The sequence below is a fragment of the Oryza brachyantha genome, chromosome 5, assembly GCF_000231095.2.
Source record: "Oryza brachyantha chromosome 5, ObraRS2, whole genome shotgun sequence".
Classification (NCBI taxonomy): Eukaryota; Viridiplantae; Streptophyta; class Magnoliopsida; order Poales; family Poaceae; genus Oryza; species Oryza brachyantha.
In genome coordinates this window covers 10,229,969-10,253,363 of record NC_023167.2, presented here as the reverse complement: position 1 = coordinate 10,253,363, position 23,395 = coordinate 10,229,969, and the positions used below count along the sequence as shown (strand labels likewise).

Sequence of the window (23,395 nt, the reverse complement as noted above, 5' to 3'; positions counted from 1 at the left end):
CCCAAGAACTTGACGTTCTCCTGTTTGATCCCAGAAGAGGGGTGTACGACACTTTCGCCCATACAATGCTTCAAAAGGTGCCATCTGCAGACTGGCTTGATAACTGTTGTTGTATGAGAACTCTGCATACGGTAGATTCTTATCCCAAGTTCCACCAAAGTCGAGAGCGCAAGCTCTGAGCATATCTTCAAGAATCTGATTTACCCTCTCTGTCTGGCCATCTGTCTGGGGATGATAAGCCGTACTGAAGTTCAGTCGGGTTCCCAATTCTTCCTGTAGCTTCTGCCAAAACTTTGAAGTAAACTGACTCCCACGGTCAGAAACGATCTTCTTCGGTACTCCATGTAGACACATGATCCTAGCCAAGTAAATCTCGGCTAATCTTTTCCCTGAGTAGTTAGTGTGAACTGGTATGAAATGAGCGACCTTTGTCAATCGATCAACAATTACCCAAATCGAGTCATGACCAGCGGCAGTTCTTGGTAAACCAGTGATGAAATTCATCCCGATTTCTTCCCATTTCCATTCTGGAATCTGGAGAGGTTGCAATAGTCCTGCTGGCCTTTGGTGTTCTGCTTTGACTCGTTGACAAACATCGCACAAGGCGACGTATTCTGCAATCTCTCTCTTCATACTAACCCACCAAAACTTTTCTTTGAGGTCCTGATACATCTTAGTACTCCCAGGGTGAATAGAGTACTGGGTTTGATGAGCTTCTTGGAGTATCAACTCCTTCAACTCCTTGTTATCTGGTACGCACAACCTGTTTCCCATCCAGATTGTTCCATGTTCATCTTCTGAAAAATCTCGAGCCTTACCAACTCGCATATTTTTCTTTAGTTCGGCTATCTCCGAATCATTTGCTTGGGATTGGCGTACTTGATCCACCAAAGTGGGCTGCGCTTCTAGGGCTGCCACAAAACCTTCTTCGACTAAACCCAAATTTAGTCGTTCAAACTCCTGTTGCAACTGCTCACAAACTTCTGTTGACATCGCAGCGTTGCAGTAATTCTTCCGGCTCAAGGCATCTGCAACTACATTTGCTTTGCCTGGATGGTAGTGGATACTTAGATCGTAATCCTTGATCAATTCCAACCATCTTCGCTGACGGAGATTCAAATCCGGTTGTGTAAAGATATACTTTAAACTCTTATGATCCGTATACACTTCACACCTGTTACCGATCAAGTAGTGTCGCCAAATCTTTAGGGCATGCACCACAGCTGCTAATTCCAAGTCGTGAGTCGGGTAGTTACCCTCATGTGGTCTCAACTGACGAGAGGCGTAAGCAACCACCTTTCCTTCTTGCATTAGCACACATCCCAGTCCTGATCTGGATGCGTCACAGTAAACCTGGAAGTCCTTCGTTTGATCCGGCAAAACCAACACGGGTGCCGAAACCAACCTTTGCTTGAGCTCTTCAAAACTCCTATCGCACTCACTTGACCACTTGAACTTCTCTTCCTTTTTCAACAACTGTGTCATTGGCTTGGCTATCTTGGAGAAATTCTCGATGAACCGGCGGTAATAGCCCGCAAGTCCTAAGAAACTCCTGATTTGGGAAACCGTCTTAGGCGGGGTCCACTTGATCACTGACTCCACATTGCTGGGGTCTACTGCTACTCCTTGGGCATTGATCACATGGCCAAGGAACTTCACTTCATGCAGCCAAAAATCACACTTGCTGAACTTGGCATACAACTGGTGTTCCCTTAGCTTTTCTAGCACAATCCGCAAATGTTGCTCGTGCTCTTCTTCTGACTTGGAGTAGATAAGAATGTCGTCGATGAAGACAACCACAAACTTATCCAGGTATTCCATGAACACCTTATTCATGAGGTTCATGAAGAATGCCGGGGCATTGGTAAGTCCAAACGACATTACCGTACACTCATACAAGCCATAGCGAGTAGTGAATGCCGTCTTAGGGATATCTTCTTCCCGAATTCTCAACTGGTGATACCCTGATCTCAAATCGATCTTGGAGAAAACTTTGGCTCCCTTCAACTGATCAAATAGGTCATCAATCCTTGGCAGAGGATACTTATTCTTGATAGTGACATCGTTCAAAGCACGATAGTCCACACACATTCTCTTAGTTTTGTCCTTCTTCTCAACAAAAATAACCGGGGCACCCCAAGGCGAGGTACTCGGGCGGATGTAACCTTTCTGAAGCTGTTCATCCACTTGCTTCTTCACTTCTGCCATCTCATTGGCGGCCATCCTATAGGGTCTCTTATAGATCGGAGCGGTTCCGGGTACCAAGTCGATACGGAACTCGATCTCTCTTTCTGGCGGCATCGTTGTGAGATCATCTGGAAACACCTCTGGATACTCACAAACCACTGGTATGTCTTCCAACTTCTTTGGGTCTTTGTCTTTTTCCGAGGGTTGTTCTTCGGCTTCCATCTGATTTAAACAAGTCCTGGTTGACACTGACTCCAGCGACTGATAAGTCACCACTTTACCTTCTTCACTGGTCAAGGTGACTGTACGCTTGGCACAATCAATCACTCCTTGATGCTTGGTAAGCCAGTCCATTCCCAAAATGACATCTAGGTCTTTAGATTCGAGAAGGATGAGATTGGCTAGAAAGGGTGTCCCTTGGATTTCTATGGGCACAACAGGGCTATAAAGGTCCGAGAACATACTATGCCCTGGAGTGTTAACCCGCATCGGGTCTCTTAACTTTTCCCTTTTTAACCCAAGCATTCCCACAAACTTCCTTGAAATAAAAGAGTGTGTAGCACCAGAATCAAAAAGTACTGTAGCAGGTACGGAGTTGACAGGAAACGTACCCAGTATTACTTCTGGCGCAGCCTGTGCTTCTTCGGCGGTGACGTGATTCACGCGAGCTTGCACGAACCTTTGCCCACTGCGCTTCGGCTTCGGGCACTTGTCAGCAAAGTGACCTGGGTCGCCACAGTTGTAGCACACCCCAGGCTTTGCACCTGCATCCTTCCTGGCTGGAGGAGGTTGAGCTGTCGGTGAAGGAGCATTCTGTTGCCGGGGAGCTGGCGCAGGAGGAGTACGCTGAGTAGGAGCACGCTGGGACGAAGCACTGGAGAAGTTGTTGGGATTGTAAGGACGATGTTGGCGGACAATGAAGGTTGATTGCCCGTGCTGTTGATTCTGAGGATAGGGACCGGTGTGGAATCGGGGCTTCTGAGGAGGCGGCTGGTTAGACCTGAACTGCGAAGCCTTCCTCTTCTTGTCCATCTGGAGGTGCTGGTCCTCTTGGCGGATGGCCTTGTCCACTAGTTTCTCAAAATCAGCATAGTCGCCTGAAAGCAACTGCTTCTTCAGTTCATCATACAAGCCTCCGAGGAACTTTTCTTGCCTTTCGGCGTCGGTGCGGACATCCTCAGGAGCGTATCGCGCTAGGCGATTGAACTCATGAAGGTACTCTGTTACTGTCTTGGTACCTTGTTGCAAAGCGCGGAACTCACGCTTCTTCTGGGTGACTATCCCGTCGGGAATATGGGCCTTGCGGAAGTTAAGACAGAACTCCGCCCAAGTCACTTCTGTGGTAGCAGTGCGGGTAGCCAGGAAATTATCCCACCAAGCAGAGGCGGGACCCATCAATTGATGTGCGGCGAAGGAAACCTTCTCTTGGTCAGTGCACTGCAATAAGTTGAGCTTCTTCTCAATGGCGTGGAGCCAATCACTTGCCTCCATGGGGTTGGTGGTGCTTGAGAAAGTTGGGGGACGGACGCGGAGGAACTCCGGCAACTTGGACTGAACTAGGGGTGGTCCCTGCTGTTGCTGGTTATTCTGACTTTGGTTTAGAAGTTGCTGTAGCAGTTGTTGGTGTTGCTGCTGTTGCTGTTGCATCTGCTGCATCATCCAAGAGAGCATCTGCGTCTGGTTAGCAAGAACCTGGGCAAGCGACGGGTTCTCTGGTGGGGGCGGCGGGGGCGGCGGGGGCGGTCCTCCGGTGCTGGACTGGTCGGTGTCGCGGTTGCCGTGGCGGGTGTTCACCATCTGCGGGGCGGGAGGAACAGAAAGAGAAAGAAGAAAAAGAAACGACTAAGCAAACAGGGGCTTTATTTAATTAGTGAACTGTAATTGTCTTGCTTAAGAAACACACTTAAAAACCACACAACTCCTGGCGGTACAACCATAACCCCACTACTGCTATGGTTCACCACTAGCCCCAAGCGAAGCAAACCTAACACACCAAAACTAGCACACAACGACTAAAACGAAGCTAAGGGCGGCGTCTAGGGCACGGAAGGAGAGCGACGACCGACGACCGGAGACGGATCTTCTTCCTCGTCTTCAGAGCGGCTTCTTGAGTTGCTAGGGAGGCCATCTTCATCTTCACCAGAAGCGGACTCGCTGCTGCTCGAGACCGTGACGACCCTGTTGCGGTTCCTTGCTGCGTTGAACGGGGAGACACCTTCCTCGGGCACTGGGGTCGGAGAGGTTGGCACCATCTGCATCAGGGGTCCTGATCCATCCGGGGCACCGGGGTAAGACTGAACTCTTGGCGGCCCACGGGTTCGCTTTCTTGCCGTAGTGCGACACCTTGCACCTCCGGGCTCTGGGAGTCCTTTGAGCCTGGCGTTCTCCTTCTTCAAGCGGTCGACCTCATCTTGCAGACGAACGATCTGGGTGAGCTTGGCGTCGTTCAGAGCCTTGGACGCTTCGTGGAGGTCGTGATGCATCTGGTCGAGGCCCTGCAGCACCGTGCACATCCTTCCGAAGGTAGGGTCTTGCTCACTTCGGGCAGACCGAAACCTACTGACCATGGAATTGGGTCCACGACCAGGGTGATACCGGAAAGCCGAATGCCGAAACGTCAGGTCATGCCTGGCCCTGAGCGTTGTCATCAGACTGTAGGCAGCTTCCTGGCAGGCATGCTCATGTGATCCTCCAGCTCCTTCTGCTTCCAAGTTAGGGAGAAAACCGGGGATTCCATGTAGCTCCAATCTTACTCGGTGGGGAAACTCGCCTTCAAGAGGATGGATCGTGGTGTACTCCGGCTCATAGGGGTATTGTCACGCCAAGAAATTTACACCAAATTTCTGAACAATAGCATGTATTAAATCTCGGTCCAGGCATCAGCCCGAGTACACACTATGACAAATTAATACACAGTTCCATGACTTAAAAACAAATAAAAACAATTATCTATCGAAATGCAGCGGAAAGAGGAAAACAAGACTAGACCATCTAATCTTCCGCTTCAGCTGGTGAAGACGGCTCCACACCACAGGCATTCTCGACGGCGGACTGAACCTCACTTCAACCTTCGGAACAACCTTCTTCTGACACTGGCTCTGGCACTTGCTCTGGTGGGGGAAAATTAAGCAAGGCTGAGTACAAACCACCGTACTCAACAAGTAACACCCAAGAGGGGGAGAATAATGAATGCAATAGGGTATCAAGGATAGGCTAAGGTTAAATTACACAAAGCTGCAGTAATTTAGCAAAACAGTAAATAAAATAGACTGAAATAAAAGTAAAGTAAACATTTAAAATAATCATCCACTGTCCAACGTTACACCACGTTGCAACAGGCCCAAACCACTGTCGAACGTTACACCACGTAGCGACAGGGTCAACCCTCTGTCCAACGTTAAACCACGTTGCGACAGACCCAAACCACTGCCAACGTTACACCACATTGCGCAGGGTCAAACCAGTTCCAAGATTAATAAAATTATTAAAGAGGTTCAACTAATCCCAGTGAATCTGTCAGTTTGCCCAATAACCGCGGGCACGGCTATTCGAATAGTTTTACTCTGCAGAGGTGTACAACTTTACCCACAAGACATGGCTGCCAAGCATGTTACCATGCCCCAACGTATCACCACGATACCTCAGTACGGAAACCATGATAAGACCTTTCACCTAGCCCTCCCTAGACAATCGCACCACACTTCAGGTTTCACCCCCTCCTTTACACCAAGTCGGGCAGTCCCCTCTTGTGCCTTGGTAGATCCGGAAGCAGGAGAAGCTTTTGTTACACCACGATTGCCCGTCCATACTCCATCACGCCTACCCTTGCCTGGGTACGTCGAATAGGGACAAGCTAGATTACGAGTCTCACCGTTGCCCATTCTGGCTTGTGGTTAGTACGTGTAAGACCTTCAGGGTTTCCTGAGAACCGGTCCTTAACTGCCATGGGCACGACTCTCAAAACCATGCACCCACAGCCCACCATAAGCAATATTTTAGTTGTATTAATCCACCTCGGGAGATTAATAATGATTACAACCATTAAAGGTCTATCGAAGTGTAACAGTAATTAAACAAGAATTGGTGAGCTAGTTGAACTAAGCATGGCTAAGCATTGACTAACCCTAAGTCTAGTCAAATTAACCCTGGGATGACAATAATAAATGAATAGGAATCAACGGATATATTGGTAAATTCCCAATAGATAAATACAGTAAATAGATTTACATAAAACAATGCATGTTTGAATGTAAAAGCAGGGGATTTTATAAACATAGGTTCAATATGATCAAAGAAGGGTGCCACTTGCCTTGCTTAGACCCACGAGGAACTTCGGCGACGACTTCGAGAACGAACGGCGCTGCGACGGGGGAAAAACCTACGACAAACAAGGCAAAACAAACAAAACAGGCTATAAAACTACTGAAACAGAGAAAGAAACTATTTTTAATGGATTCTTGGCATTTTTCTGGATTTAATGAAACTTGAATGGACCTAAACGGAGACTAGATGAATTACTTATGAATTTTAGAAGTTTTCTGGGTTTTTAACTAAACAGAAAAGTCCTAAATCAATTATTGTGCAATTAATTGGAGGGATGACGTCAGCACAGGAGTGAGAGGAGGCTGACGTCTGGGGCCCATTTGTCAGTGGGAGAGAGGAGAGATTGAGGAGATGACATGTGGGGCCCACGAGGAGAGAGGAAGGGAGTGAGAGGGGCTAACTGAAGGGGCGGCCACTAGAGAGAGACGTAGTGGGGCCCGCGTGGGGAGAGAGAGAGCAAAGGCTGGCGGGCGGGCCCTGCATGGCAGAGACAGAGAATAGAGGAGGGGGCAGGAGATGGCTCGCCGAGCGGCATGGCGGGCGGCTGACGACGGATGCCGGCGGGTAGTGGCGCTGCGACGGCGGCGGAGGACGGACGACCATGGCCGGCAGCGGCGACCGGCGGCGAAAGTGACGACAAACGATGGACGGCGCCGACGGCCAACCGGGAGAGCTTGGCGGCGGAGGTGACTGAGGGGGAGAGGAAAGAGCGGGAGACGGGAGGGGAGAGCGGGCTCATCGGCAAGATGAAGACGACGGCCGGCGACGGACGAGGAGATGGGTGGAGCGGGAGGAGCGGCGCTAAGCAGCGAGCGGCGGCGAGAGCGGCAGCAACGGCGGCGCAGCCAGACGGCGGGTGATGGCGGCGCTGCATTAGCGGCGAGCGGTGGAGACCGAAGGCCGGCGGCGCGAGACGCTGCACGGTGGCTAGCGGTGCACGGCAGACCGGGGAGAGGTGGCGCGCGGCAATCGGCAACGGCCGACGCGAAGGCGAGCGGAGGCTATGCGTGCGTGCGCGCGGCGGCTGCTAAGCGGCGAAGTGACCAGCGGCGACAGCGGCTAGGCGCGCACGGCGAGCAGAGCGGCACACCGGGTGGCGGCGACGCGTTAGCGGCAACAGCGCGGCGACCTGAGGGAAGAGGAGAGGGGGGGAGGAAGGGGGAAGTGCGAGGACGGCATCTGGGAAGCGGCGAAGACGAGCACCGCGGTGAGCGGCGCGGCTGCGCACGCATGACGATGGCGGCGAAGACCGACGGGTGAGACTCGCGGCGGAGGCAGCGAAGGGTGGTGGTACAGCGAGCGGGCGAAGGGGAGAGAGCGGCGGCCAAGGGGAGGATTTTATAGGGAGGCGATGCGGCGACGGCGCGCTTAGGGCGGAGGGGTGGTTAACGCGCCCGAGGCAGACGCGGCGCGGCGAAAGCGGGAGGCGGTTGGCAGCGGCGCGTGGGATGCGGCACCGGGAAAAATGGCGAGGGCAGTTGCGCGCGGCCGAGGAGGTGGCAGCGCAGCGAGGGGACGAGCCAGCGGCGAGGCATGACACGGCGAGGCGACGTCGTGGCGCGACAAGCGGCGGCTCGACTGACGGCACGACGACAAGGCTGACGTGGGGTGAAGCGCAGGGAGGACGGGGTAGGGGAGAGGCGTGGCAGCGAGGCAGCGGCCATGGCGAGACGCGGCAGCGCGGTGAACTCGCGGCGCGGTGCGGCGACGCGTGGCCGGCGCAGCCAGACGGCGAGGGAGGCGCAGAGGGGGCGAGCACGCGGGAGAGGCAGTGCGGCGACGGGCACAGGCGAGACACGGCAGACGCAGCGAGGGCGCGACACGGCTCGGCGGCTGCGCACGCGCAGCGAGCCAGGCGCGGCAGCGAGGCGGCTAGGCGCGGCGGCGGCTCGGGCGGAGAGGGGAAAAGTGGCGGTGGCGGGCCGGGAGGCGAATTTTATAGGGGTGGCACGGCTAGGGCGGAGGTGGCGGTTAGAGACAGCGTCGCGCACGCGCGCAAAGAAGGCGGCGGCAAACGCGGCGGCGGCGGCGGCGACGTGGCGCGGAAAGCGCGGGCGCGGCCGTTGCGGACTCGGGCGAAGCGAGGCGATGCGGCGCGCGAATGCTGGCGCGACAGCGATGAGCGCGTGCGGTGCCAAAGCGCGGGTGCGAGGACGTGGCGCGCGACGCGGCGGCAGCGGCCACGGTGACGGCGGGGTGGCAAGGCGCGGCGCAGGCGCGTGCACGGCAAGGCGACGGGGACGCGGCGCGACTGAGCGGATGCGGCGCACGGCATAGCTAGCAGCGCGCGACGCGGTGGCGATGGCCATGCCGAGGCGGTGCAGCGAGACGGAGGCGGGGAGGATGCGAAGGGCGGCGGCCAGCGGCGGCGTCGCGGGGTGGTGCGGCCAAGAGGATGTGAAGGGGCGACCGGGATGCAATGGCGACGACGGCGCAAGGCCACGGCGGCGAGGCGAGCGGGGCGCGGCCGAGACAAGCAAAGATGGCGGCGCGGCGAGGCAGTCGCGGGCGCGACGCGTGCGGGCGCAGGCGCCGACTGGAGGTGGAAGATGGGACTGACTGGTGGGGACCACCTGTCAGCGTCCCGGGAGGAGAGGGGAGGCGGCCTGGACTTGGCGCGCGCGTGGTGGCTATGGGCCGTGGCTCGGCCCACGCACGGGAGGGAGGAGAGGCGGATGGGAGACAGGCTGAGGCGAGCTGGACTTCGGGGCGCTAGTGGGCTACGACCTATGGGCCGGCCCAGCGGGAGGGAAGGGAGGAGAGGAGGGAGAGCAGGTCGGAAGGGAGAAGTGGGCCGGCGCTGTTGGGCCGAGAGAAGAGGGAAAATGAGGAGTGGGCCGAGGGAGGTGATGCAGATTTTGAGCGCCCGTTGGGACACGACTTGGGAAATTGCAGACAGTACACGCATTCACATGACAGAACCAAATCATGCACGAATTAGAGAATCGTACGATGAATCGGATCCGGAACGCAAAACCGTGCACTGTTAGCGGAACGACGACAAGATTGAACGACCCGTCAAATTGAGATTTAACGACTCGCTAAACTAGAACTAAACGTAAAATCAATCTACGCTTACGAAATTGAATTCCGCACTGTAGATCAATCTCACGCTAGCTAATAGATTGGAAAACCTAAGCAATTAAACGGTAGATTAACGATAGATTGATTTGCATGAATAAAACGTATGCAAACCTGAGGTTTGGTGGAGAGATCAGCGACGGATTGCGGTTGTTCCTCGCTGTTAGGCTAGAAAACCTGAACAATTAAACGGTAGATTAATTTAGATTGATTCGCAAGAATAAAATATATGCGAACCTGAAATTTGGTGGAGATAGACCAGCCGGCGACGTGCTGCGAACCAGGATGCAGCAGGGCTGCTAGCGGCTTGCTGCTGGGATAGGGGCAGCACAGCTATAGCGGAGGCGGAAGGGGCGACTAGAGATGCACGGGAGAGGGAGACGGGGAAAAGAGGCAAGTGTGTAGGGGGGGTATTTATAGGGGGAAGCTAGAGATAGATCTTGTTATCCATCTCCTATTAACAAGGAATAGATAATGTTTCAAGGGGATAAGATTTAGAATTAATTGGAATTGATTTTTTTGGTGGAGATAGAGATGAGGCTGCATGGCTTGGGGAGGAGGGGGAGAGAACGTGCGTACACAGGGAGGAGAGGAGGAGGAGCGACCAGGAGAGAAAAAAAAAGGAAAAGAGAAAAGAAAAAAGGAAAAGGGGAAAAAGGGAGAAGGGAAAAAGAAAAGAAAAAGGAAGGAGGGAAAAAAAAGAAAATGCCTCCAATTTTGCCGATTTTTATTAAGTTTATTAGACCAAATTTTATTGACTGCAGTTCAAATATAAATCCTGTTAATAATTTAAAATGCTTTCGGGACATTTTAGAATATCCGAAAAGCTTCCAATTAATTAAATTAATTTATTACACTGAGTTTTCTCCTGAACTTTAATTAACAAATTATTTTTAATGCATTATTTAATTATTTCTTGGCTAGGGTAAAACTCAGGGCGTGACAGGTATCCTGCGGTGAATGAGACTCTTGCCAACTCTGCCACGAATCCAGCCATTCCGTTTCCACGATGGTACAAGGGGTGGTCAGCCATCTAAAGAGCACAAGGATTTGGAATCAATAGATGCAAAATTTTGTTTCAAGATAAATAAATCATAAAAGAAAGAAAGTAAATAAAGTTTTACCCGTAAATCGATTTACTCACGCTTTTCAACAAAAGGGGTTTTGTCTTTTTAAATCACTCACGCTTTTGAAAAACACCAACCCATTTTCAAAACACTCCCACTTTCGCAAACTATGCACAAACATGAAAAGCAGAGGGCTCTTAGGGTTTCCATTGGGCTGATCCTACGGTCAAAGGAGGCTCTGATACCAACTTGTCACGCCCAGAAATTCCTCACCTGAATTTCTGAACTTAATTGTGTATTAAATCCCTGTCCAGGACCAGCCAGGGTACACAAAAAGACAATGTTGATTACATAACCATCGTTCTTAGAAACAACTGAAAATTACACTTATTCTAGCGGAAATGCAGCGGAAAGAAAAACAAAGGGGCAGACTAGCTCCAGCGGGTACGGCTCCAGTCCACAGGCAACACTTCGACGGCGGAACAGCTCACTCCTGAGAGGCACCTCCATCGGACTCTGCTTCTAGCTCTGGGTTGGGAAAGGTAAGCAAGGCTGAGTACAAACCACCGTACTCAACAAGTAACACGGACAAGGGGAAAACAAATGATGCAATGGGATTAACAAGGACGGGCTAGGGTTAGTTGCGACAAAGCAGCAGTTTAAATAAATAACAGAGACTGAAAGAAATAAAGGTAATTTAAATACAGTAAAGCATAAATAAATAAACAGTTGTAAAATACCACAACACTGTCCAACGTTACACCACGTTGCAACAGGCCCAACCACTACTCAACGTTACACCACGCTGCAGTAGTCCCAAGTGACAACAGATTTTACTCAAGTTATTAGGGTTCACTAATCACAGTGAAGCTGGGAGTTCGCCCGTAACCGTGGGCACGGCTATTCGAATAGTTTATACTCTGATCAGAGGTGTACTACTGTACCCACAAGACACGACTCCACTACACTTGAACGTGCGCCGACATACCACCACGGCATACCGGAAAGGAGACCGTGATAGGACCCGTTACACAACCCTCCCTATTTAATCGTACCACACTTCAGGTTTCACCCCCTCCTTTACACCAAGTCGGGCAGTCCCCTCTTGTGCCTCGGTAGATCCGGAAGCAGGAGAAGCTTTCGTTACACCACGATTGCCCGTCCATACTCCATCACGCCTACCCTTGCCTGGGTACGTCAAATAGTTCGAAGTCATGCTCCAAATCCCACCTTACCCATTTCGGCATGTGGTTAGCACTTATCGACTTCCAGGGTTTCCCGTGAACCGGTCCTTAATCGCCATGGGTGCGACTCTCAAAACCATGCACCCACAGCCCACCATTATCAATATTTTAGTTGACATTAACCCGAACCGGGTAGTGAATCAATGTCTCGGCTATTCAGAACTAAGCATAATTATATGTGATCCCATGAGCTATTTATTCTAAGCATGGCTAAGCATTAACCTAGGCCTGACTCTAATCAAGTTACCCCTGGTCCGGCAATGAATAAAGTTGGATAAACAACGGCATAATAATAAGGTTTACCCGAAAATAGCATAAAGTAAGTACTTTAATTAAAACAATGCATATTTGAAATAATAAAGCGGGGAATTTGCAATAATGGGTTCAATATGTTCAAGGATGAGTGTCACTTGCCTTGCTCTGGCCCTTGGGGAACTTCGGCGACGATCTCGAAGTAAACCGGCTCTTCGGCGGGGTCCGAATCTAAGCGACAGAGCACAAAAATAAATAAAACAGGCACAAACTCTACTAAAACAGCAAAAGAAACTATTTTTAATGGATTCTTGATAATTTTATGAATTTAATGAAATTTGAATGGACCTAAACGGAGACTAGATGGATTACTTATGAATTTTAGAAGTTTTCTGGGTTTTTTAACTAAACAGAAAAGTCCTAAATCAATTATTGCGCAATTAATGGGGCTGCTGACGTCAGCGAGGAGAGAGGAAGCTGACGGCTGACAGGTGGGGACCACCTATCGGTGAGAGAGAGGGGGAGGGAGAGACTGACATGCGGGACCCGGGAGGAGAGAGAGAGCGGGCGCGGGGAGTGACTGACGAGTGGGACCCACTCGTCAGCGAGAGGGAACAGAGAGCTGGGGACCGAACGCGCGGCTCGGCGGACGGCGGCGACCGGCGGGAGCGGCGGGCGACGCGGCGGCGGCGGCGCACGGCGACGGCGACGCGACGGCGACGGCGCGACGGCGACGACCGGCGAGCGGCGACGGCGCGACGGCGACGACGGCCGGGGCGGCGACGCACGGGCGCAACCCGGCAGAACAGCGGCGACGGCGACTGGCGAGCGGCGGCAGCGCGGCACACGCGGGCGCAAGAGACGGCGGCCAGACGTCGGCGACGCGGAGGCGACGACGACCACGGTGACCGACGGGAGCGGCGGGCTTCGGCCTCGTCCGGCGACGGCACGCGACTCGGCGGCGGTCGGCCGGAAAGGGGGAGAAAGAGGGGAGGTGGGTGCGGAGGCTCACCGGCGGCGGCAAGGGCGCGGACGGGTCGGCGAGACCGAGGCGAAGGTGGCGACGCGGGCGGGTGCGGGAGATCGGTGGTGGCGGTGGAGATCGATCGGCGGCAGCGACGGGCGAGACGCGGCGGCGGCCGGGCGACAAGGGAACGCGCGGCGCCGAGGAGGCTCCCTGGTGACGGCGAGAGCGGCAACAAGTCGGCGACAGAGGGACGGAGGTGGTGACGCAACAGAGCGGCGACGACCGGCGACGGGCGACGAGATTGCGCGGTAGCGACGAACGGCGGCAGCGCGGCGGCGACTCGAGCGACGATGGAGAGCGAGCGACGGCGCGCGGCGACGCGGGATTTATAGGGTGGCGGCGACCGGCTAGGGCGGGCGGAGGTTGGAGACCGAGTCGGCGACGACGCGGACTCGGCGGCGGCGGATACGGCGGCGGCGGTTGCGGCGCGGCGGCGACGCGGACTCGGACGCGGCGCGGCGCGGGCGAGCGGCGAAACAGTCACTGACAGGTGGGCCCCACCTGTCAGTGGCGCGGGAGAGAGGAGGGAGGCGACGCGGACTCGCGGCGCGGGCGACGCGGCGAGCTGGGCCGAGCGGCGGCCCAGGCGGGGGCGCGCGCGGCGGGCGGGGGAGGCCGGCTCGGCTGGGCCGGCCGAGGAGGAGGATGGGCCCGCTCGGCTGGGCCGGCCCGGGAAGGAAAAAAAGAGAAAGAAAAAGGAAAAAGAGAGAGGGAGGAAAATTGGACTTCGGCCCAATTTGAGAAGGAAGGGAAAAAGAAAGGAAAAAGGAGGGAAAAAGGAAAACCCCACTTTTGCCGAGTTTTAAATTAATTTGTTTGGCCAAATTTTATACTTCTGCAATTTGAATTTAAATCCTGTTAGTCGATTTGCGAGCCACGATTTAAGTGAATTAATCCTTTTAGAGGGATTTTTCCTGAGTTAATTAAGCCAATTGTTATTTACGGATTCCTTTTTACGATTTAGGCTTGGAACGAAACTCCGGGTGTGACACGCCGGGCGCCGCCGCATGCTGCAAGAACTGTTGGCTGTCATCCTTGTCCTTGTCTTGCGGCTCGCTCGTCGACTTCATGTCCTTGGCGGTGGCAGGCGGCCCAGCTCGGTGGCTGCAAGCATTGCGCCGAGCTGCACGGCCTGTTCCATGAATCCAAGTCGACGACGAAGAAGACGAGCACCATTTGCAGGGATCAGGGTGCAGTTTTAGTCAATACCTACAGTTTCAAGATTGGATTTGCTCTTTATGTTTTAGAGATTTAGCATATATGGCCAGTAAAGAAAATGGAAGATGTATAACCTTTTGTGCTTATCCTTATGAATCTGAAGATGGGTGCAGTTTAGGTAGGCCAAATGCAATTACTTCTGCTGGCTTGAGTTAGTTACATGCATGGCTGTATATATCTAGCATTCTCACCATAAATTAGCAATGCAACAAAATGCAACCAGGAAATATGCATGTTTTTATCCATCTTTTATGACTTCATTAAAAAACATGGAAATATACAGTTAGCTCTTAAAATAGTATCAGTTATGCAATAGCCCCCTTTATATTTAAAATATATTATCATAATGTTCTTACATCATGTTGTTTCACATTGTTGATTCTCTGTAATTATTATCATTATCAACACTATCATAGATGGCAATTGGCAGTACATAGCAGGGTGCAGCAAGTCTTCCAAGGGCAAATTTGTCTTTTCTCCAATGTAAACTGAGGCTAACAGCCAAATTGGTGACGGTGGTGGTATACTATGGAAGTTCCACAAAATCGAGGGCATATCATATAACTTGGCAAACTCGATGGCATATTGTTGAATGGTAACAAAGTCAGTGTCACACAGTAGATTTTCTCAATTAATTTTCTTAATATTCATCTAGTCCCCTCCCCCATTCTCTATGGGGATCCAAGGGATAGTGGGGGCTCAACTCTCATGCCCCCATAGCCCTACTTTGGATCACCCCTTGCATGTGTGGTTTGGAAGGTGTTATAGTAGGTCTTTTTGTTTGTATTTGTTATGATTACTTCTTGCTGCTCTTTCTTATGAATAAAATTCAATTCAAGTTCATCGTGAAATAATATGTTGTAATGCTTTCATACAACTGCGCTACAAAGCTATTTTGATAAAAGTGGTCAAGACATTATTGGATCCATAATTGTGTTGCTTTCTCGCTCTGGTATTTCATTAAAGTAGAATAATGCATATTCATGGGGAGCTTGGGGTTTGTTCTAGAATTGGATTAGTAAAGTTAAGCATGTTGGATTGCTTTGCATTTTAGTTATGTGTATTAGATTCCTTCTATAAAAGAAGATAAAATCGTCAAATGTTGTGGGAAAGAGTAGTTCTCTGTGTGTCGTTGTTGGAACTAAGGTAGTTCTGATTCTAATATGTTGGGACATGGAATCCAAAAATGTTCAAGTTGTACTCTTAAACTTCTTGGAACTTGTTTATAAAACTTGCAGTCGAAAATTGTTTTTGCCTCTTAAATCTATTTTTCTTGAATCAAATAGTTAACAGAAAAAATCTTGTGTAGTGTTTAAATCATTTTCAAAAGAAGGACGTACTTGAGAAGTAGTGGGTGATTGTTTGGTTTTTTCACGAAAAATGCCAACCACATATTTGCAAACGAAAAATAATTAGTGAATAAAACTTTTATATACATATTTTTAGCAATCTAGAAGTCAAGGTTAGAAAATAATCCTCGGTGAAAAATCCCTAAAATCAACTTCAAATTTTAGTTTATAAGCATAAGTAGAAGCGAAAAGATGGGGTTGGTAGCAATATGCAATATCAGTTAATTTTGAAGCTCATATCCTAATCCCACATAGCTTCTTACATAATCTTAGTAGTAAGAGCATTACCAATAGTTCACCCAAATTTAATCATCCGTACTGTCATTTGGATGGTCATCCAAACTAGATTCTTTATTTATATCAGTTATTACTCCAACAGAAAATCCATATTATATCATCTATATATGTTTTACTAATATTTTTGCAACAACTTCCTCTCATGTTGTTATTGCCATATCCTCTTATGATTGGGTGATGAGATATAGATGGAGGAAAGAGAACATCTTTATTTGGAGTTTCTCTTTTCAAGATGATTGATGCTCTATTTTCGGAGGATGAGTTATAGTATCTAATGGAGTAATATTTTTCCCCTTATATACTCTATTTTCAAGATAGAGAATGTGATGAAGTTTCTACCATGAATGCTCTAGGCAGGTAATAACATAAGTAAAAGGCAACCATAAGCATTTTCATTGCATCTAGGGACCCAATCCATTTTCCATGTAACCAACCCAAATATCATATTGGATGAACTCTAGTCTCATTTGATACAAACATTTTGATGCGTTCTTTTAGGCAGATTTATTCTCGTATTTTTCTTCAGTTTTTATACGCACGTTTTCCGGACCACTAACCAGTGTTTTTTTAAAAAAATATATATATATATAAGTTTATTGTCTTACCTTTCTAAGATAGATTTTTAATTTTCTAATAGTTAAATTAATCATTTACAATATTAAAATAATTATTAAAAATAAAATAATCTTTTATTTTCTATCTCTTTGTCCATACGTAAGAACACGGACATACTCCCTCCGTCCCAAAATAAATCAATCTTTTACTTTTTTACCTACGATGTTTGACTCTTTGTCTTATTAAAAAAATTACGATTAACATTTTTGTTTTTACTAGATGATAAATCATAAATAGTACTTTACGTGTGACTAATTTTTTTTAATTTCTTGAAAAATTTTCAAATAAAACAGATGGTCAAACGCTGGACACACATGGTCAAAAGTTTGCCTTATTTAAGGATGGAGGGAGTAGATTGAAATATGCCACGCCAATCAAAAGTGCACGAGCGATGAGTGACAAAGTACAATAGGATTGTAGAGCAGCGACACGCGCATGAGTAGGGTTGAAAGTGATTTGGATAAACCGGATCATTTTTCGGATTCGAATAGCTTCGGTCGGTTAGTTCCAAAAATTTTCGAATTCGGAATCAAATTCAGATTTTTTCTTCGGATACGAAAACGAATACGATACGGGTGATATCCTTCATATTCGGAAATCCGTTGGATACTATCCGGATTTTTTTCTGAATATCCGGACCTATGCATTAGCCATTAAATCAAATCAGCTCGACCTAGAGAAATCCACCCCAACGCCCAACTAGTGTTAACCTGGTTCTGGCTAACTGGCTTCAAACAGTCTAGACGTCCACGACCACACAACCGTCACGGATATTTCGTTTTATGGTATTAGTAATTACTTATATTTAAAAATATTGATAAGTTATATATTTATATTAAAAATAACAAGTTGTATTTCTTCGATGATATGTGAAGCTCAGTTTAAGAGTTTTTATGTTTCGATTAATATTCGTCACCATATTCGTTTCGATTTGTATTTACTTCGTATTTATATTTGATAATATTCGATTCTATTTTTATAACCGAGTTTTCGACTCCGATTTTGATTTCGAAAAAAATAAAAACGAATACGAATACTGCTAGTTTTCAACCCGTTTTTATCCTGCGCACGAGGCTGCCCATAAACCCTTTTGAATTTCTCTCTGTTGAGCGAGCAATCGCCCGAAAAAGGTCAAAACATCGCGTTATCCTTCCCTCCTCTGGTGGCCTCTTCCACACAGACACAGCCACTCTCCCCTCCCCCCTCCTCCCGCAATGGCCACCTCCCACCTCCTCGCCGCCGCCGCCTCCACCGCCTTCCGCCCTCCTCTCCTCGGCGGCCTCCGCTCCCCGCCGCCCTCATCGCTCCGCCTCAACCGTACTGTCCCTCCCTCCCTTCCTCGCTTGTGTGTATGAGTGTGTGGGGGGCTGATGCGTTTGAGCTCGATCCGTTGGCAGGCAGGCGGCACTTCCAGGTGGTCCGCGCGGCCGAGACCGACAAGGACAGTAAGCCTCCCCTCCCTCCCTCCCTGTGAAAGCTTTGCCTTTGGTTCTATCCTGATGGCGTTCCTGATGGATGCGCGGTTGGGTGGGTCTTGCTGTGCAGCGAAGCCCAGTGCGCCCGAGAAGGCTCCCGCCGGGGGCTCCAGCTTCAACCAGCTGCTCGGCATTAAGGGCGCCAAGCAAGAAAGCGTGAGTGATCCCATCCGCTCGTCTCCCTAGCTTAGCGCTAGACTCCCCCTTGCATTAGGGTGAAGTGGGTTGTAGCAGCAGGATAGAGGTTGCTCCATTTGTGGTTAGTTCAGCGTGTCCGGTCTACTGGGTTCTTGCTGTGTTTGCAGCGGGATTGCCACCCATTAGCGCCCTCATTGAAAATTTCTGTTTTTATATGTCGCTGTTTGGGAGAGCGTTGGATGCGTGTTGTTGATCATTTTAGTAATGTGTATTAGAGCTAGGATCCTTGATCTAGGAATGGAAATTTATGCAGTCGTTTCCCAAATAGGTTGATGATTAATGATACACTTTGCTCTAAGTCTAGTTCGCAGTTTCTGTTGAGGCAATAGTCAATAGTCCATGTTGTGACAGATTTAGTATGACAATGGTTCATGTTGTAGGAGGCTCGGGTGTTGATTCAAAGTAGGAAAAAGGACATCAATTTAAAGCATTTCTTATTTCAAAACCTTTTTTTTTTCCTAAACCATGTTTTACACTCTCTTTACATTTCTAGAAGCTGATAAGATCTGCATCTTTTTTGCATTTCGTAATCCAGATATTCCTATCTGGAAATCACTAATGCTATATTGCTAATCAATCAACTCTTTTGCATGGTGCACATAGGACATATGGAAGATTCGCCTTCAACTTACTAAGCCAGTGACATGGCCCCCACTTGTATGGGGAGTGCTTTGCGGAGCAGCTGCCTCTGGTATGCACACAGTACCTTTCATGGATTTTACTGTTTGAAGATTGTAATCATTTTAGCACAAGTAGAATCGGTACACTGTTCTTTACTTTATAATTATACACACAGTGTCTTCACTACATTGCTGGCATTCATAAGGCTTGTTATCAACAATTTAAAAGTGTGCTCCATCACTAAAGGAAGAATTTACTGACATACAGTAATTTTATTATTTTGTTAAGCTAATGTAATTTACAAGATTTGTTGGTACACAATTTTTTATTCCTTAAATTTAATCTATCAAGTATAGAAACTTCCTGTGTTAGAGTGAAATCCAAAATTTTGAACATTTGTGGACTAGAGCCTACACAAGATAAGTCCAACCAATTTCTGAAATACAGCACATTGAAAATTAATGCTACTTTATCCACTCTACAACCACAATGTTATGAGTGGTACTGTTGCATGCAGTACCACTAGTCTTATGGCGAGTGCTTTTGGGCGAAAACAGGCTGAACCCTTAGACTGCTCTTTGGGCCCTAATGGGTTGCACATGAGACACAAGGGTTTAGCATTTTAGGGCGGCAATGGCATACAGACAGTATACTACTGCAACTTGTTGCTGATGTGTTGTACTTGTACAGTGTTCCTCCTGGCATACAACCATAAATCTGTTATATGCTTATGTTTTTCTCTAACTTCCTGTATTCAGGAAATTTCCACTGGACAGTTGAAGATGTTGCAAAATCTATTGTATGCATGATAATGTCAGGTCCATGTCTTACAGGATACACACAGGTTTACTGTTAGAACTTAGATGAGTTTTGTTGACTCTGTTCATAACATCATATAGTGCTGCATGGAGAAGTGTTTGTGATGTTGCTAACCAATATGTCAGTTTTATACATTCCTGACTGTAGACAATTAATGACTGGTATGATCGAGACATAGATGCAATAAATGAGCCTTATCGTCCTATTCCTTCAGGTGCTATATCAGAAAATGAGGTATGCCTGTAGGATCTTTCTATTTCTTTTCTGTGCTCATATTTATTCACATTTTTGTTTAGTTTCATCAGCTAGTTACTATGTGGATTTGTTTGCCATCAGTTATCGCTTTAACATGGGGGAAGCACCTTTAGCAATGGGTTTCTGATAAGTACGGAATATATCATGAGGTGTAAAATAGAAAAGGTTATATATATCATGATAAATTTATTACAAGCTTTAAATGCATTGATCAATTATCCCAAAAGATCTTGTCAACTCAAGATGAGGTGGTGGGATGGCAGGCACAGACTCACTGCCAGTCTGCCACTGCCACCAGTGTTTTTGATATAGTGGAGATAATGAGCTTTTGAGGTCATTCCCAAGGATGTTGCTAGATGCAGCTGACTGAACAACCATCGTGCCATGCAAAATGTTTTCCATATATTTATTGATGACAATGACTTTGTCCAGGTAATTACTCAAATTTGGGTGCTATTGTTAGCTGGGCTTGGGCTGGGTGCTCTGTTAGATGTATGGGTAAGTCCCCAAATAACTGATCTTGGATATTAACAGGCTGAAAAATGTGCCCCCCCCCCCTTTATTTTCTTATATTCTTGCATATTTGCAGGCAGGACATGATTTTCCCATTATTTTTTATCTTGCTTGTGGTGGGTCCTTGCTTTCTTACATATATTCAGCTCCACCTCTCAAGGTATTTGATACATCTGTTCTGTTTCATACAATTCCCCTAGTTTTTTTTAGCACAGTACATCTTGAATAGTAGACACCTTTTGATTGAAAATATTGATAACACATCATTGCACATTTCAGCTCAAGCAGAATGGATGGATTGGAAATTTTGCTCTTGGGGCGAGCTACATTGGCTTGCCCTGGTAAAAATAAGCAGTGTGGATCTTCTTTCATACTGAGTAAAAATGTTTGCTTGGAAATTAATGATATTATATGCAAGAAATTAGATATATAAATACCTGTATATATTCTTCACAGGTGGGCTGGACAGGCACTGTTTGGAACCCTTACTCCTGATATTGTTATCCTGACTTCTTTGTATAGCATAGCTGGGGTATATCATCAATGCATACTTACTTTTCTTGTAATCACTTACGATTTTCATGATGTTTACTGTCTTCCTTGATTTTCTAGCTAGGAATTGCTATTGTAAATGACTTTAAGAGTGTTGAAGGGGATAGAGCTCTGGGGCTTCAGGTTCTTCTTCTTTCTACATTGTAGATTTATGGTCACAACCCTTTTCTATGGTTCCAAAGATAAGCAGTTCCCCATATTAATTTACCGTTTTTTCAGTCACTCCCCGTTGCTTTTGGTATGGAAACTGCAAAGTGGATATGTGTCGGAGCAATTGACATAACTCAATTATCTGTTGCAGGTAAAGACATGAATTTTCATTTTATTGGTTTTGTTTAAAAAATTAGCAAGAAGTTGTCATGCTGCATGTTGTCATGCTGCTATTTAGGATACCATAAATAATGTTATGAATCCTATTATATTATAAAGGGAGAGCTAAATGGAGCCACTATGTTCGCTTTAAGGGCCCAGAAGTTAGCACGTTAATTGGAGAAAATGTTTGGCATTCGCTTCAGATAAATTCACATGTCAGCGAACTGTACGGCAGACAAACATTGACATTCCATCTTTCTGAATTTTTGTAGCAAACTTATTATTATGATGATTTTTGAGTGGAGGTACCCTAGTACTTTTAAGAAGCATAAAGTATCTCATTATTCTAACACACGTTCCATTTTTCAGGCTACCTTTGGATTACCGGTAAGCCTTATTATGCCCTGGCACTGCTTGGATTGACAATTCCTCAGGTGGTCTTTCAGGTGAGCTGGCCTTTCCAATTGGTTCTCCCAAATATTCCCTTTCTTTTTCTGGTCTGATCCCATTCATTCCCGAACATTTCAAACCGCTCTGCATAATAGCCCTTCTCTATTTTTCTCTTTGTAAGGCAAGCAAACCTTTTAAGTTAACCTTCTGCAGACAATAGTATTGAATTAGTGCCACCAAGCTATTTATGGCAAGAACATTTGTTCTTACATTCCACATGAATAAAAACAAACAAAACTGCAAACAAGAAACTCACTACCGGGAAATTCAGTCGTGCTCTGCATTCTAGTTTCTAATCCGCCTCCTTTTCATCAGGTCCAATACTTCCTGAAGGACCCTGTGAAGTATGATGTCAAATACCAGGTGCGCTTCAGCTAGGCTCTACGTTCTTCGCCTCTTCCTTCCCCCATTGTGAAATCTGACATTTAGTAGAAACTGGAAGCAATATCTGATCACTGCAATCTTACTTTGCCAAACGCAGGCAAGCGCACAACCGTTCTTCGTCCTGGGCCTTTTGGTGACCGCCCTTGCAACCAGCCACTGATGAAAGCAACCGTCCTGTACTGTGATTATGTGACCACGTCGTTTTGGCGGAAGAGCAGATGATCCTCTGCAAGACTGCAACTGTTGCCTGTCATTGCAGCTCAGTTGTGTTGTGTGTGGGCGTATCACCACAGTATGAGCTTTTTGCCAGTTCTGGGTAGTAGTAGAATGTAGAATCACCTTCTTGACTCCCTGAAATGATCCAGATAGTCTTGGAAAGGTCCTGTAATACAAATGCAGAAGATGGGGGATAATAGGCAGATGTTACAGGTGGTCGTTTGCTATTTGCCGCCGCTGTCGTAGGGCGTGTAGGCCGTAGATGAATAATGGCGGAGACCATCTGCGTGGGGGCTGTAATGCTTGGTCGCTGCTTTGATCAAATTCTGTCGTTGTTGAATGATGAATGGAGTTATGGAATCCAGCACAGGCTGGTAATTGGTAATTTCGAACATGGAACATCTTAAAAAAAAGCAGAAAGACTGCAGAACGGGTGTCCGTCCGAACGGGACGAATTAGTGAGCCGATCGCGCGGTCCGTTGCCGCCGCTGCTCACTCCTGCGCTCACGCCACATGGCGTCCTTTCCTGTGCACCCGGGCCACACTGCTCCCCCACGTGTTGCTTTGTCGGCATCGTCCTTTTCATGCTCCTCCACGCTGCCGTGGCCACCGTCCTCCCCTTCTTCCTTCGGAGACTTAGGAACTAGCAGTTCTTGATAGAAAAACCATGTTATCTTTTCTGCTGTTGGTTCTTTCTTTCTCTGTTTCTTTGTTTGTTTGTTTCTTGTTCACTTTTGATTCGAAGTATCTGAAGTGGAGTTCTTTCTCCTAGAGCGTTTCTTTGACGCCCTACCCTGTGATTTTTGACTATATTTTTATGTTTTCTCTTTGCTTTCTTAGATTCACCAATATGAATGCGTTAATGGCGTGATTTTGTTTTCTTTTATTTTTTTGGTGGTTTCTTGTTCTTGCCCTGTCCTACGTGGCTGACGCGTTGTTG

At 48.0% G+C, this 23,395-nt stretch overlaps 1 protein-coding gene across 1 annotated transcript; it reads left to right on the top strand.

Annotated features, from left to right (window-relative positions):
• Positions 1–17,791: 17,791 nt before the first annotated feature.
• Positions 17,792–22,840, top strand: LOC102706758 (chlorophyll synthase, chloroplastic). The gene is made up of 15 exons (XM_006655157.3): positions 17,792–17,977; positions 18,058–18,105; positions 18,206–18,291; positions 18,937–19,024; positions 19,713–19,798; positions 19,921–20,007; positions 20,461–20,526; positions 20,618–20,701; positions 20,821–20,882; positions 20,998–21,073; positions 21,154–21,216; positions 21,313–21,394; positions 21,775–21,851; positions 22,171–22,218; positions 22,337–22,840. The coding sequence occupies exons 1-15, from the start codon at positions 17,875–17,877 to the stop codon at positions 22,397–22,399; spliced, it is 1,119 nt and encodes a 372-aa protein (XP_006655220.2). The 5' UTR covers positions 17,792–17,874; the 3' UTR covers positions 22,400–22,840.
• Positions 22,841–23,395: the final 555 nt, after the last annotated feature.

Coding starts and splice junctions, on each gene's coding strand:
- LOC102706758 (XM_006655157.3), top strand. CDS start 17,875: ATGGCCACCTCCCACCTCCTCGCCGCCGCCGCCTCCACCGCCTTCCGC. Junction 18,292..18,936: donor AGGGCGCCAAGCAAGAAAGC/GTGAGTGATCCC, acceptor TGGTGCACATAG/GACATATGGAAGATTCGCCT. Junction 20,883..20,997: donor AGCTACATTGGCTTGCCCTG/GTAAAAATAAGC, acceptor TATTCTTCACAG/GTGGGCTGGACAGGCACTGT.